The following is a 22,627-nucleotide window of genomic DNA, read 5'->3' as shown; positions in this document are numbered from 1 at the left end:
TCCTTGGTTGATTACCAAGCTTTGGAGAAGGACAAGAGCCAGCAATTGTGATTTTCCCCTCTTGGTTTGAAAGACAGCTGTGTGGGAGCAGAGAGCAGAAGGGCTTTGGAGTGAGAGCACCATCAGGGTTCTCCTGGTGGCCTTTTTCGGGGGGTAAGGGGAGGGCAACTTTCTCTTTTAACCATAGTGGGATGTAGTGTTCAGCTCAGATGGAAAATCAAAAGAAAAGGAAGGTGGAGGGATTAAGAGCAGCCCTGCAGAGAAGAACTTTGGGGTGTTGGTGGGTGAAAAGCTGGACTTAAGCTGGCAGTGTGTACCTGCAGCCAGCCCCAGCCATGTCCTGGGGTGATCCCCAGCAGTGTGGGCAGTAGGTGGAGGGAGTGGATTCTGCCCCCCTGCTCCACTCTGCTGAGACTCCACCTGCAGTGCTGGGGCCAGCTCTGGAGGCATCAGCACAGAGATGTGGACCTGTTGTAGAAGGACAAATCCACAGAAATGATCAGAAGGCTGGAAGACCTCTGCTGTGAGGACAAGCTGGGAGAGTTTGGGTTGTTCAGCCTGGAGAAGAGAAGGCTCCACAGAGATCTCATAGCAGCCTTTGAAGACTTAAAGGGGTTGATAAGAAAGATGGGGACAGACTTCAGCAGGGACTCATGACAGGACAAGGGGTGACAGGTTTAAACTAAAAGAGGGAGATTTAGACTAGATACAAGGAGGAAAACTTTTGACACTGAGGGAGGTGAGACCCTGGCCCAGGTTTCCCAGAGAGGTGGCCCATGGCAGGGGGGTTGGAACTAGATGATCCTTGTGGTCCCTTCCAACCCTGACTGAATCTGTGATTCTATCCCTGGAACCATTCCAGGTCAGGTTGTCTGGGTCTCTGGGCAACCTGCTTTAGCTGCAGACATCCCTGCTGGCTGCAGTGGAGGTGGATTAGATGACCTTGAAAAGTTTTTTCCAACCCAAACTATTCCACTATTCTAAGCAAGACAATGCTCAGTTGCTGCCCAGGCTCATCCTGGCTGAAACCCTACAGACTGTGGTGCTCTACACTCTGACAAAGCAGAGGCTCACACTTCAAACAGAGAAGGAGCAGAAGAGCCCAGCAGGACTTCAGTACAAAACGCAAGTAGTTAAAAATCAGGAAATGGGCAATGCTAAGCAGCTTTCAGACACCTTAATTAGAGATAACACTGTTCTTAATCTCAGAATTGAATTCATAGAAAATCAATTAGAGCATTTAAAAAAAATTGAGATTAGTCAGTAATGGGCAAAGATTAATGTATTGGCACTATTAACAAGACAACTCAACTGTCAGAGGGTTTGCTCAGCAAGTTTACTACAGCTCTGAAGGCTAAAAATAAGTTTACTTTCCAGTGCAAGTTGCCCTTCCTTTGGGAGATATCTTGGGAAAGAAAGGTATTTCTACAGCACTTCCTGTTGGTCACAAGGCTGTAAGAGGTGGGTGCTAGTCTGACACAAGGCAATACAAATAGCAAGAGATAAAATGTGTCAGATGCTCAGGAGGTCTTCTGGAGAGGTTTGAACAGATCAAAATCTCTGGACAAGTCTGTGTCTAAAAGTGATTTTGCCCAACAGAAGCCTGATATTTCCTGTACATGAAAGAATCACAGAATTGTTAGGGTTGGAAGGGACCTCCAACTCCCCCTGCCATGGGCAGGGACACCTCACACCACAGCAGGTTGCTCACAGCCACCTCCAGCCTGGCTGCAAAAACCTCCAGGGATGAGGCTTCCACCACCTCCCTGGGCAACCTGTGCCAGTGTCTCACTGCCCTCATGGGGAAAAACTTCTTCCTAACATCCAATCTGAATCTCTCCATTTCTATTTTTGTTCCATTCCCCCTAATCCTATCACTACCTGACATCCTAAAAAGTCCCTCCCCAGCTTTCTTGTAGCCCCCTTCAGATCCTGGAAGGCCACAAGAAGGTCTCTTCAGAGCCTTCTCTTCTCCAGACTGAACAGCCCCAACTCTCTCAGTCAGTCCTCATAGGAGAGGAACTCCAGCTGATCATCCTGGTGGCCCTTCTCTGGACAAACTACTAAAGAACTGAAACCACAGCCAAAATCTAGTCAGCTATGTGACTTCTCACAATCTGAGGTCACTTAAAAGTGACCAAGCAAGTGCCAGTTTTTCCATCTGAAGCTACAACAGACCTGATTCCTCAGAATCAGATCTTGAATTTGGACCTATGCTTTATCACAATATCTCAGAGGTTGGAAGGCACCTCAAGAGATCATCAAGTCTGACTCCCAGTGGGCCTCCTAATTCCTGACAGGCACAGGAAAGTGAATACAACCAGCTGTCAGCTCAGAGGTGTTAGAAATGCTCACAGCAAACCACAGAATCATTGAGTGCATTGTTTTGAAAGGGGTCTTTAAAGGTCATCATAAGCATGAGCTTCTAAAAGCTGCTGAGGTGGTCACTTTTACCCCATTTCCCTGAGAGAGAATCACAGAATAGAAGCATAGAAGTGTTTTGCATGGAAAAGACCTTTAAGATCATCAAGTCCAACCCTCAATCTAAGACCACCCTGGCCATTAAACCATGTCCCAGTGTGCCCTGTCCACAGGTTTCTTGAACACCTCCAGGGATGGTGACTCCACCACCTCCCTGGGCAGCTGGTGCCAATCCCTGACCACTTTTTCAGTGCAGAAACTTTTGCTAATATTCAACCTCAACCTCTAGCACAATTTCAGACCATTTCCTCTCGTTGTATGACCTGATATCAGGGATAAGAGACACTCACCTCACTCCAACCTCTTCTCAGGGAGCTGTAGAGAGCAATGAAGTCTCCCCCCAGCCTCTTGTTCTCCAGGCTGAACCACCTGAGTTCCCTCAGCTGCTCCTCACCACACCTGTTCTCTAGACCCTCCACAGGCTTGGTTGCCCTTCTCTGGATACACTGCAGCAACCCAGTGCCTGCTGAATTCCTGCCTGTCACATCAAACAACACTGATCATCCTGCAATAGATCATAGCCAATAAGAGAAAGAGAAGAAACTGGATGTGATGCATCACAATTTGACACAGCTCCACAGATATGTAAAAAAAACTTCATTGATTTATCCTCAGGATGATAACTAATTTGGAAAGGGATCTCATTACTAACACCTTTACTATTCATTACATATCTCAATAGCAAGTAATTACAGAGATCATGTTTGGGATGGTGTAATGACAAAACACTGGTGGAAAAAAAAAAAGAATTAAAAAATAATAAAAATCAGAAGTCCAAGCAAGCATGAAATTGCATTAATTCAGATGAACTGCTAGCAATTGCACAAGGTGATAAATTGGACTTTCTCTAATTATCTGTAACAAGTTCATATATTACAGCACCCCAGATTCCTTGTCTGCTCTTTGGTCACACAGAATTGTCCTGTGCTCATAGAGTTATAGAATTGTTAGGGTTGGAAAGGGACCTCAAGGATCATCTAATTCCAACCCCTCTGCCATGGACAGGGACACCTTAAAATGTACTGTTTGGAAGTGCTACAGCTAGCCCTGAGCAGCTTAAGGAATCCCAAACATGACTAAAATCACAGCTGGGCTTGATGATCTTAAAGGACTTCTCCAACCAAAATGATTCCAAGAATATGTTACTCTGTGAGTAACACCCTGCAGCTTCTACAGAATAAAGGTTGACCTGCTAGAAAGCAGCTCCATGAAAAAGGACCTGGGAGTGCTGGTGGACAAGTTCACCATGAGCCAAGGATGTGCCCTTAGGGTTAAGAAGGTCTGCAGTATCCTGGGGTGCATTAAGAAGAGTGTGCACCAGGTCAAGGGAGGTTGTCCTCTCCCTCTACTCTGCCCTAATGAATCATAGAATCAACCAGGATGGAAGAGACCTCCAAGATCATCCAGTCCAACCTATCACCAGCCCTAGCCAATCAACCAGACCATGGCACTAAGTGCCTCATCCAGGCTTCTCTTGAACATCTTCAGATGAGACCACATCTGGAGTATTGCATCCAGTTCTGGGCTCCCCAGTTCAAGAGGGACAGAGAAATACCAGAAAGAGTCCAAGAGAGGTTAAGGTTAAGGAATGTTAAGGAACCTTAAGGAAGGTTAAGAGACTGGAACATTTGTCTTATAAAGAAAGGCTGAGAGACCTGGGGCTGGTTAATCTGGAAGAGAGCAGCCTGAGAGGAGATTTTATTAATGCTTATAAATATTTGAAGGGTGGGTGTCAAGAAGGAGCCAGGCTCTTTTCAGTGGTGGTGTGTGATAGGATGCGTGGAAACGGACACAAAGAGAGTGCAGGAACTTCCATCTCAACAGGAGGAAAATCTTCTTTCGTGTGAGGGTGGCAGAGTCCTGGAGCAGGCTGCCCAGGGAGGATGTGGAGTCTTCTTCTCTAGAGATTTTCTGTCCTGCCCTAGGTGGATCCTCTCTTGGTGTTGGACTCGATGTCCAGAGGTCCATTCCAGCCCCTACTATTCTATGATTCTGTGAGGTTGAAATTAACAAACTTCTCCCTGTGATTAGGTTTTTTAGTTCCTATCATCATTAAGAAGCAGTTTCCAAGGCAAACTGCTCCTGTCTTCACACATTGTGCTGTGCAAGTTCAACCTACCCTCCAACCCTCAGGAGGCAGGTTGACATTGAAAACCCAGCCCAGGTGTGTGGGTAATAGTGGTGGTGGGGAAGCCAGAAGAGAGATTTGTGACAGTTGGCAATTATGTCAGTGCTGAGCTTTAAAGCACTAAAGAAATAATTACTGTGTGGCTGAACCTATCAATTAAGATAAGCACTGCAGCAGGAAATATTTGGGTTTATCAGTTACAATTCCCTTCTCACTCCACAGATCATCACTTCAGGTAGACAACTCACCCAACTTCATGGTGTTGCTTGCCTCTTTCCAGCAGCAGCCCTCTACTCAGTAAATCCAGGATGATGGTCATCCTCATCCCAAACTACTCTTCTCATCTTCTGGCTTTATTGTAGTGGCAGACTCTCACTGAAGCCTTGCAGGCCATATCCTTTGCTGTCATATCTTCCTTTGTCCTACTGGGGCACTACAGACTTATGGCAGCTCAAAAGAGCTCTGGCTGATTCCTCCTCCCCAGACCTCCCCTCATACCTAGTAATGAGCTGAAAGCCTCCTACACCCCCAGAGTTCCCACTTAGATCAGATGAAGCCCTGTCATGGTTTAACTCAGCTTCCACAGAGTGCCCTGTGGTTGGCTTGTTCTGAGCACATCCCTTTCTTGCTTGCCTCTGCAAATGTTCCCAAAGATGATGACTTCTTGCCACAGGCAGCTGAGTCCATATATTCCCTCTCTTTACTGTGAAGAATCCCTTGTTCATCTGAGTGTTTTGCTTAGCCTCCATGCCCTCATTATCACATCCAGCTGATTAATTCTGCTGTACCAACAGTAATCTGCCAACAGGCACAGTGCTCAGGAAAGGAGAAAAAAATATTAAAAAGTTGTTTTTTGGGTTGTTTTTGGGTTGTTTTTCTTTTTTTTTTTTTTTTTGTTAAAACTCACAGCTGAGAGAGCAATGAAATGTGAAGGAACTTGTTCATAAGTACAGATAAAGGATGGAAGGAACTAGGTGATAATTTATTTATAGATCTCTGCAGAAACACTGAAGTTAGCAAATGCACCATCTGTTAAATAGCTGCACTATTCCTCAGTGCATATTAGCAACCTAAATGTGTGCCAAACACCTGATCTTAGCAATCCTGTTTGATGTTCTTCTTGACAAGGAGCACTTATGCTTTACTAGATTATGTCATGCTATGTTACAAAGCTATGCTAGGTGAGGTTTGAGGGAGGTTGTCTTCCCCTTCTGTCCTAGTGAGGCCATACTGGGTCCAGTTCTGGGTTTCCCAGTTCAAGACAGACAGGGAACTACTGGAGAGAGCCCAGTGAAGGCTGCAAAGGTGTTGAGGGGACTGGAGCAGCTCTTTGATGAGCAGGGGCTGTCTAGCCTGGAGAAGAGGAGGTTGAGAGGGGAGCTTCTCAGTGCTGATCAATAGTTAAAGAGCAGCTCTTTGATGAGCAGAGGCTACATAGCCTGGAGAAGAGAAGGCTGAGAGGGGAGCTTCTCAGTGCTGATCAATAGTTAAAGGGTGCAGGGTAAGAGGGTGGGGACAGACACTTTCAGTGGTGCCCAGCAACAGGACAAGAGGCCCCAGGCACAAACTGCCCAGGAGGCTCCACCTGAATGTGAGGAGAAATTCTTTGGTGTGAGGGTGCTGGAGCCCTGGAGCAGGCTGCCCAGAATGGTTGTGGAGAATCCTTGTCTGGAAAGATTCCAAACCCAGCTGGACATTGTGATCCTGGGCAAGCTGCTGTCAGTGATCTGCTTTAGCAGGGGGGTGGACTGGATGATCTCCAGAGGTCCCTTCCAACCCTCACCACTCTGGGACTCTGTGAACAGTAACTGGGAGAAGATTAGTTGTGCTCTGCTGGTGTACATGCCAGCTCAGGCCATGGAGAAGTGGTTTGGAGAAGTAGGCAGATTTTCAGAACCACAGGAGCAAAGTAGAATAAGTGCATTTTATATTCACCTTCAGGTTTGGGTTGTTTGTTTTTTGTTTTGTTTTGTTTTGTTTTAACATATTTAACACATTTTAGACTGCAATTAACCACTGCAAATACAACCAACCTCACAGGGTAGGAAAGGGATGCACAAATCTTTTGGGCAAGGGGGCTGTTTCCAGCAAAAAGAAACATGATTTCTGATGGTCCACCTCCTCCCTCTCTATCACCCTGGGCTACATGACACAGGTAGGCAATTTTATAACCCATTATTGAATCCCATCTGAATGAGGTGTCATAATACATCATAGGAGATGCTGCCTGCCTGGAGAAAGGGTCCAATAAAGATGACAACAGGAGTAAGGCTGCCTCCCCTAATGAGTTATTTTTCACTTATTTTGCTTTGTTTTGCTCTTTCGGATGTTTGGGGTTGTAGGGTTTTTTAATATGCAATGATTCTTTGTTACAGACAGAGGCACTGGAAAATTCTTTCTCTCCATTTATCTATCAAAGTCAACTTCAGATAGGGAAAAAAACAAAAATAAAGAGAACTTTTTTGGTGAGGCTCACTAAATTTTGGGGGAATGAGGGATCTAAAAGATGCCAAGTGATGCAGATGTTAGTGAAGCACCAGAATGGACTCTCTAAAGAAAATGCCTACCCCTGGAGCTATTTAAAAATGGGTTAAATAAGTAACTTATGACAGACATAGCATACTTGAACCTGTCATGGGCCAGAGAAATAAATTAAATGATCATTTATATGCCTCCACATCTACTTTTGGATACCTGTGATTGACTATTAAGCACAATGGAACTAAAATCTTCGCCCCAGCACAAAGAAAAACTGAGTTACTTTGTATAACCAAACTGTAACCATGATATGAAGGACCTCAAACTCCTGGATACAGATTTTGATATCCAATTTAAGGTTGAGAAATGCAGCTTGGGCAGGAAATGTCAGCTGCTTAGGTTCATAGATTTATGGAATGGGTTAGGTTGGAAGGGACCTTGAAGATCTAGTTCCAACCCCCCTTGCCATGGGCAGGGACACCTTCCACTAGACCGGGTTGCTCAAGACCTCATCCAACCTGATCTCCAGGGAGAGAACATCTCCAGAGAGGGCATCCTTGGGCAACCTGTTCCAGTGTCTCACCACCCTCACTCTAAAGAATTTCTTCCTAATCTCCTGTCTAAATCTTCCCTGTACCAGCTCAAAGCCATTCCCTCTCATCCTATCACTACAAGCACTTGTCAAAAGTCCCTTCTCAGCTTTCTTGTAGCCCTCCCTCAGGTACTGGAAAGCTGCTTTAAGGTTTCCCCAGAGCCTTCTCTTCTCCAGGCTGAACAGCCCCAACTCTCCCAGCCTGTCCCTATAGGGGAGCTTCTCCAGCCCTCTCATCATCTTCATGGCCATCCTCTGGACTCACTCTAGCAGATCCACACCATTCTTATGCTGGGGGCACCAGAATTGGATGCAGTACTCCAGGTGGGGCCTCACCAGAGCAGAGAGGCAGAATCCCCTCCCTGGTCCTACTGCTCTCACAGCTTTTGATGCAGCCCAGCACGCAGCTGCCTTCTGGGCTGCCAGAGATCATTGCTGGCTCCTGGGGAGTTTGTCATCAACTGACACCCCCAAGCCCTCCTCCTCCAGACTGCTCTGGAGCTACTCCTTGCCCAGAGAGGTGCAGCTGGCATTGTTGAACTTCAAGAGATTGGCTTGAGCTCCCCTCCTAAGCCTATCCAAGCCCCTCTGCAGTGCATCAGTTCCCCTCAGAGTGTAAACCAGACTCTAGAGCATGACCTCATCCACAAACTCAATCCCACTGCCTGTGCTGCCAGCAAAGATGTTAGACAGCACTGGTCCCAGTACTGAACACCCAGCCTCAGGCCAGCCAGCCCAAGCAAATGCTCATCTACTGCCTTGACAGCTGTCTCAGGGGCCACTTCTTCATACAAATATCTTTTCCCTTCTCAGAAGATACTTAGCCCACAAGAAAGAAAAACAACAACAACCAAAAAAAAAAAAAAAAAAAGCTGGTAGATGTTCTCAGACTGGATTTTCAAACAAGTTAACAAATAAACCCAGACTTAAAGACTGAAGCAGGAAGCTCCTTGTAAGTATAAATCCAAACTCTAGTTAGCCTTATTACAACCATCCACTATTTTTATTTCCAATTAATATTACAGGATGGAATAAAACCAAATCTATTCTCCTTTTTTCAACTTTCTTTTTTTTTTTCCTTCTTTCTCCCCCCGCCCCCCATTTTTTTTTTTTTTTGTCCCTTCAGACTAGCCAGACTGCAAGGCAGAGGTCTAGCCAGCAGGCAATTAAAAGAGCATCAGAGTTTCAAACACTTTCTCAGTGTATTGACAGGCACCATCTATTGTGGCTATGACAGCACAAGGAGGTGCTACAGCTGCCTAATTCAATTCAGTCACCTCTGAGTAGACAATGTCTTCATAGGAGACCAATATACAGGAGATGAAGAGGAGGAAAGAAAAATTAACTGTGTAAAGTTCAACTGAGGGGGAGAAAATTGATGTATTGACATAAATAGCTGAGCCTGTAGAGGTGGTAATCATTATTGCTTTGACCAAGGAGAATTGTTTCTCTATTGAGCTCTGGATCATGCAGTTGTTCAGCTGATGAAAAATGGAACAATTGTTTGAAACAAGAACCTGCAGCAAGGTAAATAAAATAAGCTTAAGGCAAGCAGTTAGCCACATGAAGGCATAAGGAGTTTTAAGGCAAGCTGATAGTTGTGATACTAAAAGAGATTTTTGGATGTATTTCAAGCAATCATTTCCCAGAGTGCTCTGAGAAAGAGGAGTAAGCCTTCCTCTTTGTGGTGGTTTTAAGGCTATGCCTTTTATTTCTTTTCACAGAGTTCGAGCAGAGAAGTCAAAGAATGCAAATAAATCACAACTGGGTGTAAGAAAGCAAAATAAAGATTATTCTAAACACTCCCATTGGAGAGAGAGAAATGTTTAAGAGTCAGTCCTCCAAACAAAGTGCAGTCTGTCTGTTAGCCTGTCTGGTGCTTCTCTGCTGGGCAGTCTAACAGAGTTTTTCAGACTGTGTTTCCCTTCTGGCTTTTCTTTCACAGATAACACACTGGCATACTGACCCTGAAAGCTAAGTTTAACAACCCCTCTGCTTCTTGGCTTTCTTCCTTCTGCCAGGGGGGCCTGGGAAAGGCAGGAAAGGAGGAGGCAGGGGGGCAGCTTTCCTGGCTTTGGCCAGGAGGGTTTTGTGCTGTTTCTGTTAACTGCACATATTTGTAAATCCTGTATATTTTGTATATATCCATTGTATTCCATTGTAGACTGTAATTTCCGCCTGTAAATACAGCTGCATTTGCATCCAAACTGAGCTAGTCTGGTGTCGTTCACGTGGGAGGGATATTTCAGCCCACCACACTACAACCACCTTGCTGGATCAGAGTGTGAAGAATCATATTTTAAAGTACATCTACATGTGTCACTTTGTGATTGAGGTCCTTAAAGAGAACAAGGCTGTCAGTACTTCCACATCTCAGTGATCTGAAAGAGAGTAGAGGAGGTGGAGTGTGGTGTAACATTTGGTAAAGAAAAAAAAATTAAAAGAAATAGCCATAGAGAGGACTGAGAGGGGATCTGATCAATGTCTATCAATATCTGAGGGGTGGGTGTCAAGGGGAGGGGGGCCAGGCTCTTTTCAGTGGTGCACAGTAATAAGCCAAGGAACAACAGGTACAAACTTGAACATAGAAGATTTCACCTCAACAGGAGGAGAAACTTCTTTACAGTGAGAGTGACAGAGCCCTGGAACAGGCTGCCCAGGGGGGTTGTGGAGTCTCCTTCTCTGAAGGCTTTCCAAACCCACCTGGATACATTCCTGTGCAGACTACCCTAAGTGATCTTGCTCTGGCAGGGGAGTTGGACCTGAGGATCTCTTGAGGTCTCTTCCAACCTCTGATGTACTGTGATACTGTTGAAAACACAGAAATTTGGCTTAAATTTACCTGTGTTAGGCAATTCATCCATTCTGTATTTGTGACTTGATTCCTTTGGTCAATAACCAAGGATTTGAACCAGAGACCTAAATAATTTGAGGTATGAGCTGTTACAACCCTGCTAGAAAAGGAATTAATATTTGTAAGGCAGTGCTGCAGGCTGGAGGCCTTGGGGACTGGCAGACAAGGGTGATGTGCACTTCTAATTTCTGTCCCAGTTGTATTTTCAAGTTCAGTACCAAGGATTTGCTGCTGATCTTACTTCTGCTGGAAAAGAAGTCAGCATTTAGCCAAAGCCTCTGTAAAGAGCTGTTCCAAGCATCTCTTCTGCTCTCACATCTCCCCAGGGGGGTTGTGGAGTCTCCTTCTCTGGAGACTTTCCAACCCCACCTGGATGCATTCCTGTGCAGACTACCCTAAATGATGCTGCTCTGGCAGGGGGGTTGGACCTGATGATGTCTCAAGGTCCCTTCCAACCTCTAATATGCTGTGATAAAAATCACCACAGACACATTTACACATCCCTAAACCACCACAAGATTTCCTACTTAGAGCATCCTCTTCCCCCCCCTTGAAAGCCAGTGCTCAGGTTGGTTGCAGTCAATTAAAACACATGCAGGCAAGCTTAGGACAAAACAGACTCGTTAAGAGTACAATGTACTTTTTATCAGCGTTTAAACATGCACTCTGTGGGAGTCCTGATGATGTTTAATTATCTCTTGTAAATATGGGAGAGCACATCTGCTTTTTATATCTATAAAACAAAAGGAAACAACACAAAAATGTCTGTTTTGGTTGTTGTGGTTGGGTTGTTTTCCTACTTGCATGGCTTCAGAGTCGAATAATTTCCAATCGCCGGTGCTAGCAAACATCCTGCTTTGATGTGACACCAGCTTTGCAATTAGGAGTTGTAACTACAAACTCAGAGTATAACTGCTTTATGGATAGAGAGCTCATTACCTAGGGCTAGAGACTAGGCTGGACACAGAAAAATGCTCACATAGTGAGATGATATCATGCTGTTGAATACATAAATGCATTTCTGAGTTATGGGAGTGTTGCGCAGTTTGGGATATGGATAGGAATAAATCAAACAGATAATAACTGGGTCTTGCTTTCTCCTTCTCTCTCTCTCTCAAGATCTTGAACATTTTGAAACAAAGCCAAGAAGCACAGTGTCAGTCAGAGAAGGACAAGGAGTGGTTCTTCTCTGTGGTCCTCCACCACATTATGGAGGTAGGTTGAATGACTCTGCATTGCAAGGCCTGAACGTCAGCTGCTGTAGCTGAAGAGAAGCAGCCTATGAAGCTTCCTGCTGGATTAACAGCACCATTTCTTTGTGCATGATGGGTATGGGGGTGGATTTAAGTGCTTTGAAAGGTACCAGGGCTTCCCACTGCTTCACAGAATCATAGATTTGTCAGGGTTGGAAGGGACCTCAAGGATCATCCAGTTCCAACCCCCCTGCCATGGGCGGGGACATCTCACACTAGAGCAGGTTGCTCACAGCCACATCCAGCCTGGCCTTAGAAACTTCCAGGGATGAGGCTTCCACCACCTCCCTGGGCAACCTGTTCCAGTGTCTCTCCACCCTCATGGTGAAGAACTTCTTGCTGACTTGTGATCTAAATCTCCCCTCCTCTAGCTTGGATCCATTTCCTCTAGTCCTACCACTACGTGACATCCTAAAAAGCCTCTCACCAGCTTTCTTGAAGTAGGCTCCCTTCAGACACTGGAAGGGCATAATAAGGTATTTTGGGAGGCCTTTTATTCTTCTTTGGTTACTTGAGGGACAAGAACACGTCATCCTAGCCCATGGCATAACTGCTTATCTCCTTTGCCCTTATGGAATGGCAGAGAAGAGCCCTGAGAAACTCTTTTACATCCAAACCACTTCAGCTTTAACTAGAATATTTATTAATTTAGTGCTTACTACTTCAATGTCATAATTTGAATCCTGCATTTCACACATCAGTCATGAAAATTTGTCTTCTGTTCTTCAAAAAAATCTCATTCTCTCCTTACTGATAATCATAATAGTCATAGAAAAGTTTAGATTGGAAGGGACTTCTGGAGAAGTAAACTCTCTGCTTAAAGGTCTGATCAGACCACATTGACAGATAACTTTCAGTGCTTCAGATAGAGAATGAAAGGGAGGTATTTTGGGGGATTGATTGGAGGGTCACTTTTATCTACTGCTCCTTAAGGCTGGTTTTGCTGCCTCCCATTTGCATGAGGTCAAATCCAGGGAACATGAACCAGTAATGCACATGATAGGGAACAATTTTCCTTTCCCCCCCTTTGTAGGTGTATTGCTACCTCCAACACCAGCATTTACAGAGTCATGCAAAGGCTTGAGCATGTGTGTACACTGCTGCCATCATTTGTTATTAACACTTTTTGTACCTACTAGAAGTCAGAAGTTCTTAAAGGACTTTTTTCCAGAATTTTTTTTCACCCCACCCATTATTAAGTTCTGAGCCATAAACATTCACAAATCTTCAAGGATGTTAGAACCCTGATCCAAACTGCTTCAGATCTTGGGAATCAAGAAGATCTGTGGTTTCCTAGCTGAAAGTGATTGGAAGCTTTATCCTGGAAATGCAAATTGTATTAATAAAAAGGAAATATCAGTAGCTATAATAACCAAATGACCTTGTTCTGGACTGAAAGAATCAGCAAATCTTAGAGGAGTCACATCCACACATTCACATGAACATGACCTGCTTTCAGCAATGTTTCCTCAACCCTTCTTAAAGGAGCAGAGCTATAGAACAGATTGCCATGAGAAGGTAAATAGTGATCTGTAAAGAGGATGCAATATATCAGAGATGTAGAGAAATCCATCAATCAATTGGAAGCCCTTAAGACTTGAATGGAGAGGACTTGTGTTTGCAGCCACGTGATAGCAGTATGTAAGCAAGGAGATGGAGCAAAACCTGATCCTTAAGGGCAGAAAAGGCTTGAAAGAGCTCCTGAGATATATCAGTGGGACAGACAGAAAGACAACTGGAGTCAGTGAGCTATATATTTCCCTCTTGCTGTAAGGTTAAAGTTATGATTTGACAAATAGGAAGGAGCAGAAGAAAGCATTCAGAAGAAATAAATACTTAAGAAGTGAGCTCAGCCCAGATTAATTGAACTGACAAAACAGGAGCCATGAACAAAGCCTTTGCCACAGTGTTTCTTAAGCTGGAGATGTGAGCTGCTGACCAATAGGCCTGAAAAATACATTATCTGAAATAACAAGTCTCCAGAGACCAGAAACCAACTTCTTTTGTCATCCACACACCCTGTATTTGTGATCCAAAATTACATGCCATGGGGATGAAGCACACAGTCTGAGCTATGATAAGGTGTGTACCAGCTGAGGATGCTTAGGAGGTTGGTTTCTATTGGGAAAAAAAGAAAAAAAGATTGGATTTTGAGTTCTTTTTAACTGAAACTTCTGACTCGCAGCACCAACAGGAGAAAGGATTATTTGCCTTTCATAGAGCTTCCATAACAAGTGTTCTGTACTTCCAATGTGATGGGAATTGGATATCAAGGAATTTGGAAGATATACCAGTAGTAAGAGAGTTACCAGGCCTGTAATGTTGACCTTAAGGCAATAGAAGCTGTATAACTTGTCCTAGACATAAGGAAATCTGATTGCTCTTAGGCTTTCCTATCCAACTTAGCAGATACAGCCCATAACCAGAGCAGACTTTTTGTCTGTTTCTTGTGAGAAGATGAGGTAAACTCTTTGGCTGGAAAAGACTAACTCTGCTCTTGGAAAGAGATTATCTCTCATGGAAAAGACACCCAAGGGAGACAGAGAAGATGGATCCAGCCCTTCAGACACTTCTCCCTAGCAGACCAGCTGTCTCCTTCCCCAGGATGAGTCACTTCAAGACCTGGCCTTATCCATGCATCACAGAGAAGGAAAAGGAACCTGGTGCTGATGCTTATTGGCTTCATTTTCCTTTGACCTGAAGGGAAATACAAGACATCTGTACAGCAGTCATTCAAAGCAATCATCACCAATATACTTATTTTGGGATAGGTAAAGCAGTCTGCCTTCTTGCTAGCCTAGAAAGTCTCTACCAAGAGAAGAGAAGAGACAGAAGAGCAAGAACTCAAGAAAACAAGTTAATATTTATTAATTGAGGTTTCTTCCCATACAGCATCAAGTAGGAATAGGTTAAATAGCTCAAAAATATTACTACCACCTATTGTATCTTAGAACAGTATCTAGAGAAACATTTCACTTCTTATTTGCACTGCAGAGACCAACACATTGCAAAGCTTATCTAGGTCTGTATCACAAACAGTCTGAAGTTCAACTTTCTGCTAGGTTCACAGGAAAACAAGCTCTGCAGTTACCATTAGACCCCTCAGCTCCTTTCAATACGCTTTACGTATTCTCCACCTCCCAAAACATTTCACAGAACAGTAAAGCTTGGAAGAGACCTCTGAGAATCACCCAGCCTAAATCCCCTGCTAAAGCATGGGCACCCAGAGCAGGTTGCTCAGGAAGGGTTGGAATCTCTCCAGAGAAGGAGACTCCACAGCTTCTCTGGGTAGCCTAGTCCAGTGAAACACTTAAATCTTAAAACAAACAAACAAAAACCCCAACCCAGCATTTAAAATTCTTTTTTTATAGTTGACAAGAAAAACTGTGCTGCTCCTTTTTCTCTTTTGCATACACACTTCCTAACTGGGACTGCACTGCTAACCCTTTTTTTTCTTCTACAAAAGAAACAACTTTTTCACTTGAATAGGGAAGAGGAAATATATCAGGCAGCATGGAAAAAAAAAAAAAAAAAACAAAAACAAGGAAAAAAACTTCAAAAGCATTACTCCAACAGCTTTCATGTCAGCTTTAAACCTTAAACTAGCCCCAACAGAACAAAGTCCTTGCAGACTCTTGTGAGAGCCACACTGGTACCAATAACCACAAACAAAACCCTACACTATGTTGCTATGAACAAAGAGTGCCTTTAGCAACGATCAAACAAAATTGAAAGGGAACAGCCCACCTCTTAAAAGCCTTTCTTGTGTTTTCAATCAAGTAAGACATTAAAAATTTGCTACAATTAATGAACAACAAACCACAGCCTACAATTAGCTTTTGAAAGCAGGAGCAAACCTACCCCAGGTTATCCTGCCCTGACCCAAACACTTCATTTCCTCACCCAGCCCCTCCTTGCCTATTTATGCACCAGCCTCTGCTGCTGTTATTTATGATGCTCATTAACACACCTTACAAAGTTCAGCCTGTGACTTTCCTCTGCTTGTTAGTGAGGCTCAGGGATGCAGGGGTGAGAAAGCAAGCTCCAGTTCTTTCTCTGAGCTGTGTCCTTTCACAAGCTGAAGTTCTTCAGGTCAGCTGTTTGTTGTTTTCCTTCCCCCTCCCCAATCAACATGCAATATTGTTTTCTTATCACCAAATGACACTTTATAAAAGCTCCAAGGTAAAGGAAGTCATGTAGGGAGGCTCCATTTCTCTAGTTACATATGAACTTGACCTGACCTCGATGAAGTTGCTGCCTAAAGAGTAATACTTGGCTCAAGACTTGGGGGGCAGGCTGCTGCTCATTTCTTTTTTTAGAAGCAAAGCCTGATGCAAAGCCAAACTCTTTCAAGGTGGCTCCCTTCAGAGCTTTAAGGAAGTTGCTAATCTTGTTAGGAGCAGCAGGGATCACTTGTGCTGCTGCATCTTCTTGTGCACAGGAGCTGCCAGGGTTTGCAGCTGGGCTGCTGAGTCTGTAGGCATTCTCTATGCTGGCATTAGGGCACCAAGGCTGTATCATGGAAACAAAGCACTCCTAAGGAATCAGGAGCCCTGTGGACCTGCTTACTGCAGCAGTAGCCCAAATCCTCAGCACAGAGATGGGGAAAACATGTCCACCCAGCAGAAGGGTGGAGAGGGAGCTGTGCACTGGGAAGCAGGGCAGAGGAAACTGGCAGTGGAAAGCATAGGGTGAGGCTAGAAGTGCTGCCTCTTATCTAAAAGGGTCTTTGGCTTCTGCTGCCTCAGGTTGCTTCTGCATTTCATGTTAAACAGCCTGCTTGGTAAAATGCATAATCTTAAAATGAAGGTTTGAAGTGTGTCTTCCTCTGTAAAACTGAGTCTCTTAGTCATGGGTTTAACATCCCTTTCTCTCCCTGCTCCTATTTCTCAAGGCTCCTATGAATCTTTAATTCTTTCCTGCCATCTCTGGCAGGAGGGGGGAGGTTTCTTCCCTGAGACCAGCCTGTAGCTGTTCTCCTGCAGAACGAGCAATATTGATCTGAATTTGCTTGGGCTTAAGAAAGGCACTGAAATGTTACATTCCCTTAGACTGATATAACAGCAGTGATTATCACCTGCTCTTCTTCCCTCTCAGCTGTGCTCTGAAAGAAAGAGCTCAGGGCTGACAGGCATAGCCAATGTTCTCCTGCTTGCCCAAGCTACAGGACTTGCCCACTGGCAGTGCTTGGCTGGAAGTTGTGATGGAGTTAGCCTAATTTGGAGGGACCTCTGGGTTGAGAAAGGAGATTGGCACCAAGTAGTCACCTGCCTTGGGTAAAACATAAAACCCAAACAAACCCAAGCACACCCCAGGACTGCAGAGCTACTAAAATAAGTAGTTTATGCTCTGGCATGTGCATAATAAAGTTGACATTAATGACCTTTCCACTGATGAGTAGCCTCTTTGAAGTAAAGGAAGTTTTGTGTCCTCCAAGACATCTTCTGATGGACACAATAACACCACTGAGATCATTATTTTGAGTGTAAATACCATTTTCCAGTGTTCAGTGCTCACACAGGTTAATTTGGGCTGGGACTAATCAGCTGCACATGTGAAAAGGAGCAGTACTGTGACATTTATTATACCATAGTTAGAATTACTAAAAAAAACAAAACAAAACAAAACACCAAACCAATTAATTACCTGAAGGTGATAAGCAGTTAGAAAGCTTGTCTTAGAAAACAACTTGGCACAGCGCTGATAAATTAAAAACATTGAGGGGAGAAATTAAATGAATAAATGTTTTATTGCTGGTTTTTGTCAAGTAAACCTCTAAACTTTTATGCTGCTCTGAGTTTTATATTATTATGGAATCATTTTGGTTGGAAAAGACCAAGATCAAGTCCAACCATTATCTAACTACCAAGTCTGGTGCTAAGTCATGCCCTTCAGCATCATTATTTGTAGGACCACATATGAGAAAGATTCTCTGTGGGTATAAAGCTTCATAAGGTTAGAATTTTTTTGGTAATCTGGGCATAAATCATAGTTTTTTTTTTATCTGCTTTTGGAACAAGCTCAGCTTCTACTGCAAGCAATATTTTATGGATTAAAAAAGATCAAAATCCAGGACCAAATTCTGCTTGTTTGTCTGTATCTAAAGCACCACTGAGTCAAGACTCACCCAAGATTGCTCCAATTTGCTCCTTGCCAGACAGAATGGCTCCATGTGATCAATGAACATCTCAAAAGGGTTCCCTTCCCCAGCCCCCCCTCTCCTTATGCCCCACTATGTAGTTTTACCTGGCATTTATTTTTCTAACCCATCCCATTAACTCTAGTGAAAACTGCAATAGGAAAATGGGGGTAATTCATCTGTTATAGGGGAAAAAAAAGATCTCTACTCCCTTGCTTCTGGTATGTTGATTCATCTTCAAGATCATATGAAAAGTGGTTACTCCAGAGGGAAGGTTACAGCACAAAGGAAAATAAAAATCATAGAATCACAGAATCAGTCAGTGTTGGAAGGGACCTCAAGGATCATCCAGTTCCAACCCCCCTGCCATGGCCAGGGACACCTCACACTATATCAGCCTGGCCAGAGCCTCATCCAGCCTGGCCTTAAACACCTCCAGGGATGGGACCTCAACCACCTCCCTGGACAACCCATTCCAGGCTCTCACCACTCTCATGGGGAAGAACTTCTTTCTTACATCCAGTCTGAATCTCCCCACTTCCAGCTTTTTTCCATTCCCCCCAGTCCTGTCACTACCTGATAGCCTAAAAAGTCCCTCCCCAGCTTTCTTGTAGACTCTCTGAGATACTGGAAGGCCACAAGAAGGTCACCTCAGAGCCTTCTTTTCTCCAGACTGAACAGTACTAAGTCTCTCAGTCTGTCCTCATAAGTGAGGAGCTCCAGCCCTCTGCTCATCCTGGTGGCCCTTCTCTGAACACCTTCCAGCATGTCCAGATCCCTCTTGTAATAGAAGCTCCAGAACTGGATGCAGTACTCCAGGTGGGGTCTCACCAGAGCTGAGCAGAGGGGGAGAATCACCTCCCTTGACCTGCTGGCCACACTTCTCCTGATGCAGCCCAGGCTCTGGTTGGCTTTCTGGGCTGCAAGTGCACATTGACAGCTCCTGTTGAGCTTCTCATCCACCAAAGAAAGAGATGGAGGGGGAAAAAGCCCAGAAAACTCTTTGGTGTGGATAACAGCTAAGACCTTTTATGCTAAATCCTTTCATAGCAGGCTGTGAAATTCAACCATTCTGAGGCTTTCAAGGGTGTGCTGAAATCTGATCTCCACTACTGCTTGTGTCAGAAATCTCATGGTTAAATGGAAAGCTTATTTATTTATATATATATATATATATATATATATATATATATATATATATAAACTCAAAAATAATTGTCTCTTTACATTTATTCTTTCATAAAATAGCTGCCAGCAGTCACTTTCAGATTCATTTAAGCTGCACTTCAGCAGCAGGTTGCTGTCTTTACAATCTTCCTTCTATGCCTTTACTGCCTTCACCAGACCCATCCCAGCTGCTAATTTACTCAGGCAAATGACCCTAACCCTACAAGTGATGCCATGCTGCTTTGTTTTGCTAGTTCAACAGGCTTGCTACCCATCTGATTCACTCTCAGTGACCCAAAATGGGAATGGTTAAGTCTTTGTAGCTTTTTCTTATAACACAGCATTAGATTTTCCAACCTACTGCACCTGTTGATGTCTAAACGTTGTCTAAGGGTATTCTACTATAGAAGTGGGGGAGGAGGGGGGGGGGGAATGAAAAAAAAAAAAAAAAAGCTTGGTTTCCCCACTTTGGTTCCTTTCTCTTAGGATTTCATCCAAATCCCATTGAAGTCAATTAAAATGAAGGTTTCCACAGAGTTTAGTGGAGCTGAAGTAGGCTCTAGGCAAGTAGGACCTGCAGATCGGTGATGATGAACCTGGAGTTAGATGAGTAGGAGTGTTTATATTCCTTCTACTGAGGGGGGAAAAAGGATTGAAACATGCAAAGGAGGGGCCTGAACATGTTCCCAGTTAATGGGAAAATTCATCAGGAGGCCCTAAGGCAATGGTGGAATACAGGCAGGGAGCGAGTAACAGAAACTTCAGAGGATGAAGTCAACTGGAGCCCCCTGAGAGCTGAAATCAGGACAGACAAGGACTGACTTTCTCTTACTGCTTAATTAATTCAGAGGCTGACGTCATGAAGAATGTCTGTGTTGCATAAAGTTAGTTTTAATAGGGTTTTACTAGAATTTGCATACTGTATCCTGCACTGAATTTAGCTGCATCCCCAGGCCCTACAGCAAGAATCTGGGGCTTTTGATTGCAAGCCATAAGATACTTCAAAGGTCCTTTGTGGGCATCCATTTGGTGTTTTGTTTGGTATGGAGATGCCATATTAGAGTGGAATGGTGCTTTTTTCCAGCCCTGTAACTGCCAGCACCAGAATTTGACTTTATGAAGGGAACCTCCTAACTCCTTTTGCCTACTGTCTTGCATTTAATATTCCCTCCTGTTTCTCATTGGGTAGACTGTCACAGAAATCTGGGCAGCCAACTCTCAGGTTCAACCATGTGGAGCAGTTTTGTTGCACATAAGCTCTGAGGTGCCTCTGGGTAGGTGTATGTGAGGAGGAAAGCAAAGTTTCCATCTCTCACAAAAAGGGATATCAGGGCACCAGCCCTCAGGTGTTCTCATGAAAACTGAGGAACCTGCAGATCCAAGGTATTTCTTCCACAGAAATCTCAAGTTGGCAAGATAACGTTTGACTTAACATAGATGATTTACCCTGAAAATCTTCAGAGTTTTGTTTACAGTCCCTAACTTGCAGGCTAGAGAACATCAGGTAATGAGTTGGAACCAAGGTGTTCACCACACCAAGCACTTTGGTCTCTTTGTCCAGCCAGGCTACAGTCATCAAACTTTATGCCTTACATTGTCTCTATGTAATAAATCTCTGGAAGACACATCAGGTCATAGAATCATGGAATGGCCTAGGTTGGAAGGGACCTCAGAGATCATCTACTTAAACCTTCCTGCCATAGGCAGGGATAGCTCTCAACTAGACAGCTGCTCAAGGTCTCATCCAACCCAGCCTTGAACACCCCCAGGGAGGAGGCATTCACAGCCTCCCTGGGCAGCCTGTTTCAGAGTCTCACCACCCTCACACTGAAGAACTCCTTCCTCAGCTCCAGTCTAATCCTGCTCTCCACACCTTCAAATCATTCCCTCTTGTCGTGTCTCTGGACACCTTCATGAAAAGTCCCTCTGCAGCCTTCCTGTAGGATCTCTTCAGGTACTGGAAGGCAACTCTAAGGTCCCCCTGGAGTCTTCTCTTCTTTAGGCTGAACAACCTTCCTCAGTTTATCCTCATAGCAGAGGTGTTCTGTGAGGTCATGGTTACATCACTTACATCTGGCTCTAGGCTGATCTTCCCAAAAGGAAACCCCCAGCCATCTTCAGGGGTTTGGTGGGTATTTTTCCTGTGAATATTTGCTTTATTCAGATACCTAAAAGCACATGGATGTGTAAATGTGCAAACACAGTGCTTTTATCTCCTGTGTCTGCAGGTGTATGTGTGCACACAGGGGTTTGTCTCACATTATTTCTGCAATTGTTGCATCTTCAGGTATTGTTGTAGACTAGGAGGGAAAAAAAAGAAAAAAAGAGGAAAAGAAAGAGAAAAAGGGGAAAAAAGAGAAAAAGAGAAAAAAATAGAAAAAGGAGAAAAAAGAGGAAAAAGGGAAAAAAAGAGAAAAACGGGGAAAAGAGAAAAAGGAAAAAAGAGAAAAAGGGAACAAAGAGAAAAAGGAAAGGAGAGAAAATGGGGGAAAGAGAAAAAGGGGGGAAAAGAGGAAAAAGGGGGAAAAGGAGAAAAAGAGAGAAAAGAGAAAAAGGAAAAAAAAGAGAGAAAAAGTAAAAAAAAAGAAAAAGAGAAGAAAGAAAAAGGGGGGGAAGAGAAAAAGGGGGGGGAAGAGGAAAAAGGGGGAAAAAGGAGGAAAAAGGGGAAAAAAGAGAAAAACAGGGGAAAGAGAAAAAGGAAAAAAAGAGAAAAAGGGAACAAAGAGAAAAAGGAAAGAAGAGAAAATGGGGGGAAAAGAGAAAAAGGGGAAAAATGAGGAAAAAGGGGGAAAAGAGAAAAAGAGGGAAAAGAGAAAAAGAAGAAAAAGAGAAAAAGGAAAAAGAGAAAAAGAAAAAAGAGAAAAAAGAGAAAAAGGAGAAAAAGAGAAAAAGAAAAAAGAGAAAAAGAAAAAAGAGAAAAAGAAAAAAGAGAAAAAAGAGAAAAAGGAGGGGAAGAGAAAAAGAAAAAAAAAAAAAGTCTAGCGTTAAACTGCATCAAACCAGAGCTTATTGCAGGATTTAGCCAAGTACAGCAAGTGTCATTGATTGCTCCCTGGAGATGCATCACTTCTAATGAGAGTCCTAAAATGTTAGAAGATGATAACATAAAACTCCACAAAACTACTGGAGTTTGCAGACTTATTACCATACTGTCTCCATGTTGTAACTGAGGTGGGGAGGGGGGAAAGAAACATAAATAATCCTTTTCAAATGGGCTTGTTGATGGGGGAAATGTGTAGAAATGAAGCTGTTGGCAGCACACTGTTAGCTTATGAATTATGCATTTAATTAAGGAAAGCTAAACTGGTAGATTTTGAAAGTTCTGATTTACTGTGCCTTGTTAAAGACGGAATTTCAGCTCTGCTCTGGCTGTTGGGTGTTGGCAGGGATGTGGAGCAGCCACAGCATGGGGCTGGTGGGACACCTTGGGTGAACTCATGTCTGCAGCATGCTGGGTTGGAGACACTGAACCCACTCGCTGTGCTGCTGAGGACTTTGTGACAAGGCTTGGTCAAAAAGGCCTTCAGAGAAGCAA

The 22,627-nt window shown here is 43.8% G+C and overlaps 1 protein-coding gene across 1 annotated transcript in view; it reads left to right on the top strand.

The window, feature by feature from the left end:
• CNTN6 (contactin 6) overlaps positions 1-22,627 on the top strand; it is a 117,010-nt gene that overhangs the window by 21,396 nt on the left and 72,987 nt on the right. The window contains exon 3 of the mRNA XM_054387631.1: positions 11,653-11,748. Within this exon, the coding sequence (XP_054243606.1) occupies positions 11,653-11,748 (96 nt within the window). The remainder of the gene's footprint in view (positions 1-11,652; positions 11,749-22,627) is intronic.

This window comes from Indicator indicator, chromosome 15 (assembly GCF_027791375.1).
Source record: "Indicator indicator isolate 239-I01 chromosome 15, UM_Iind_1.1, whole genome shotgun sequence".
Classification (NCBI taxonomy): domain Eukaryota; kingdom Metazoa; phylum Chordata; class Aves; order Piciformes; family Indicatoridae; genus Indicator; species Indicator indicator.
The sequence above is the reverse complement of the archived record's forward strand: the minus strand, read 5'-3'. Positions and strand labels throughout refer to the sequence as shown.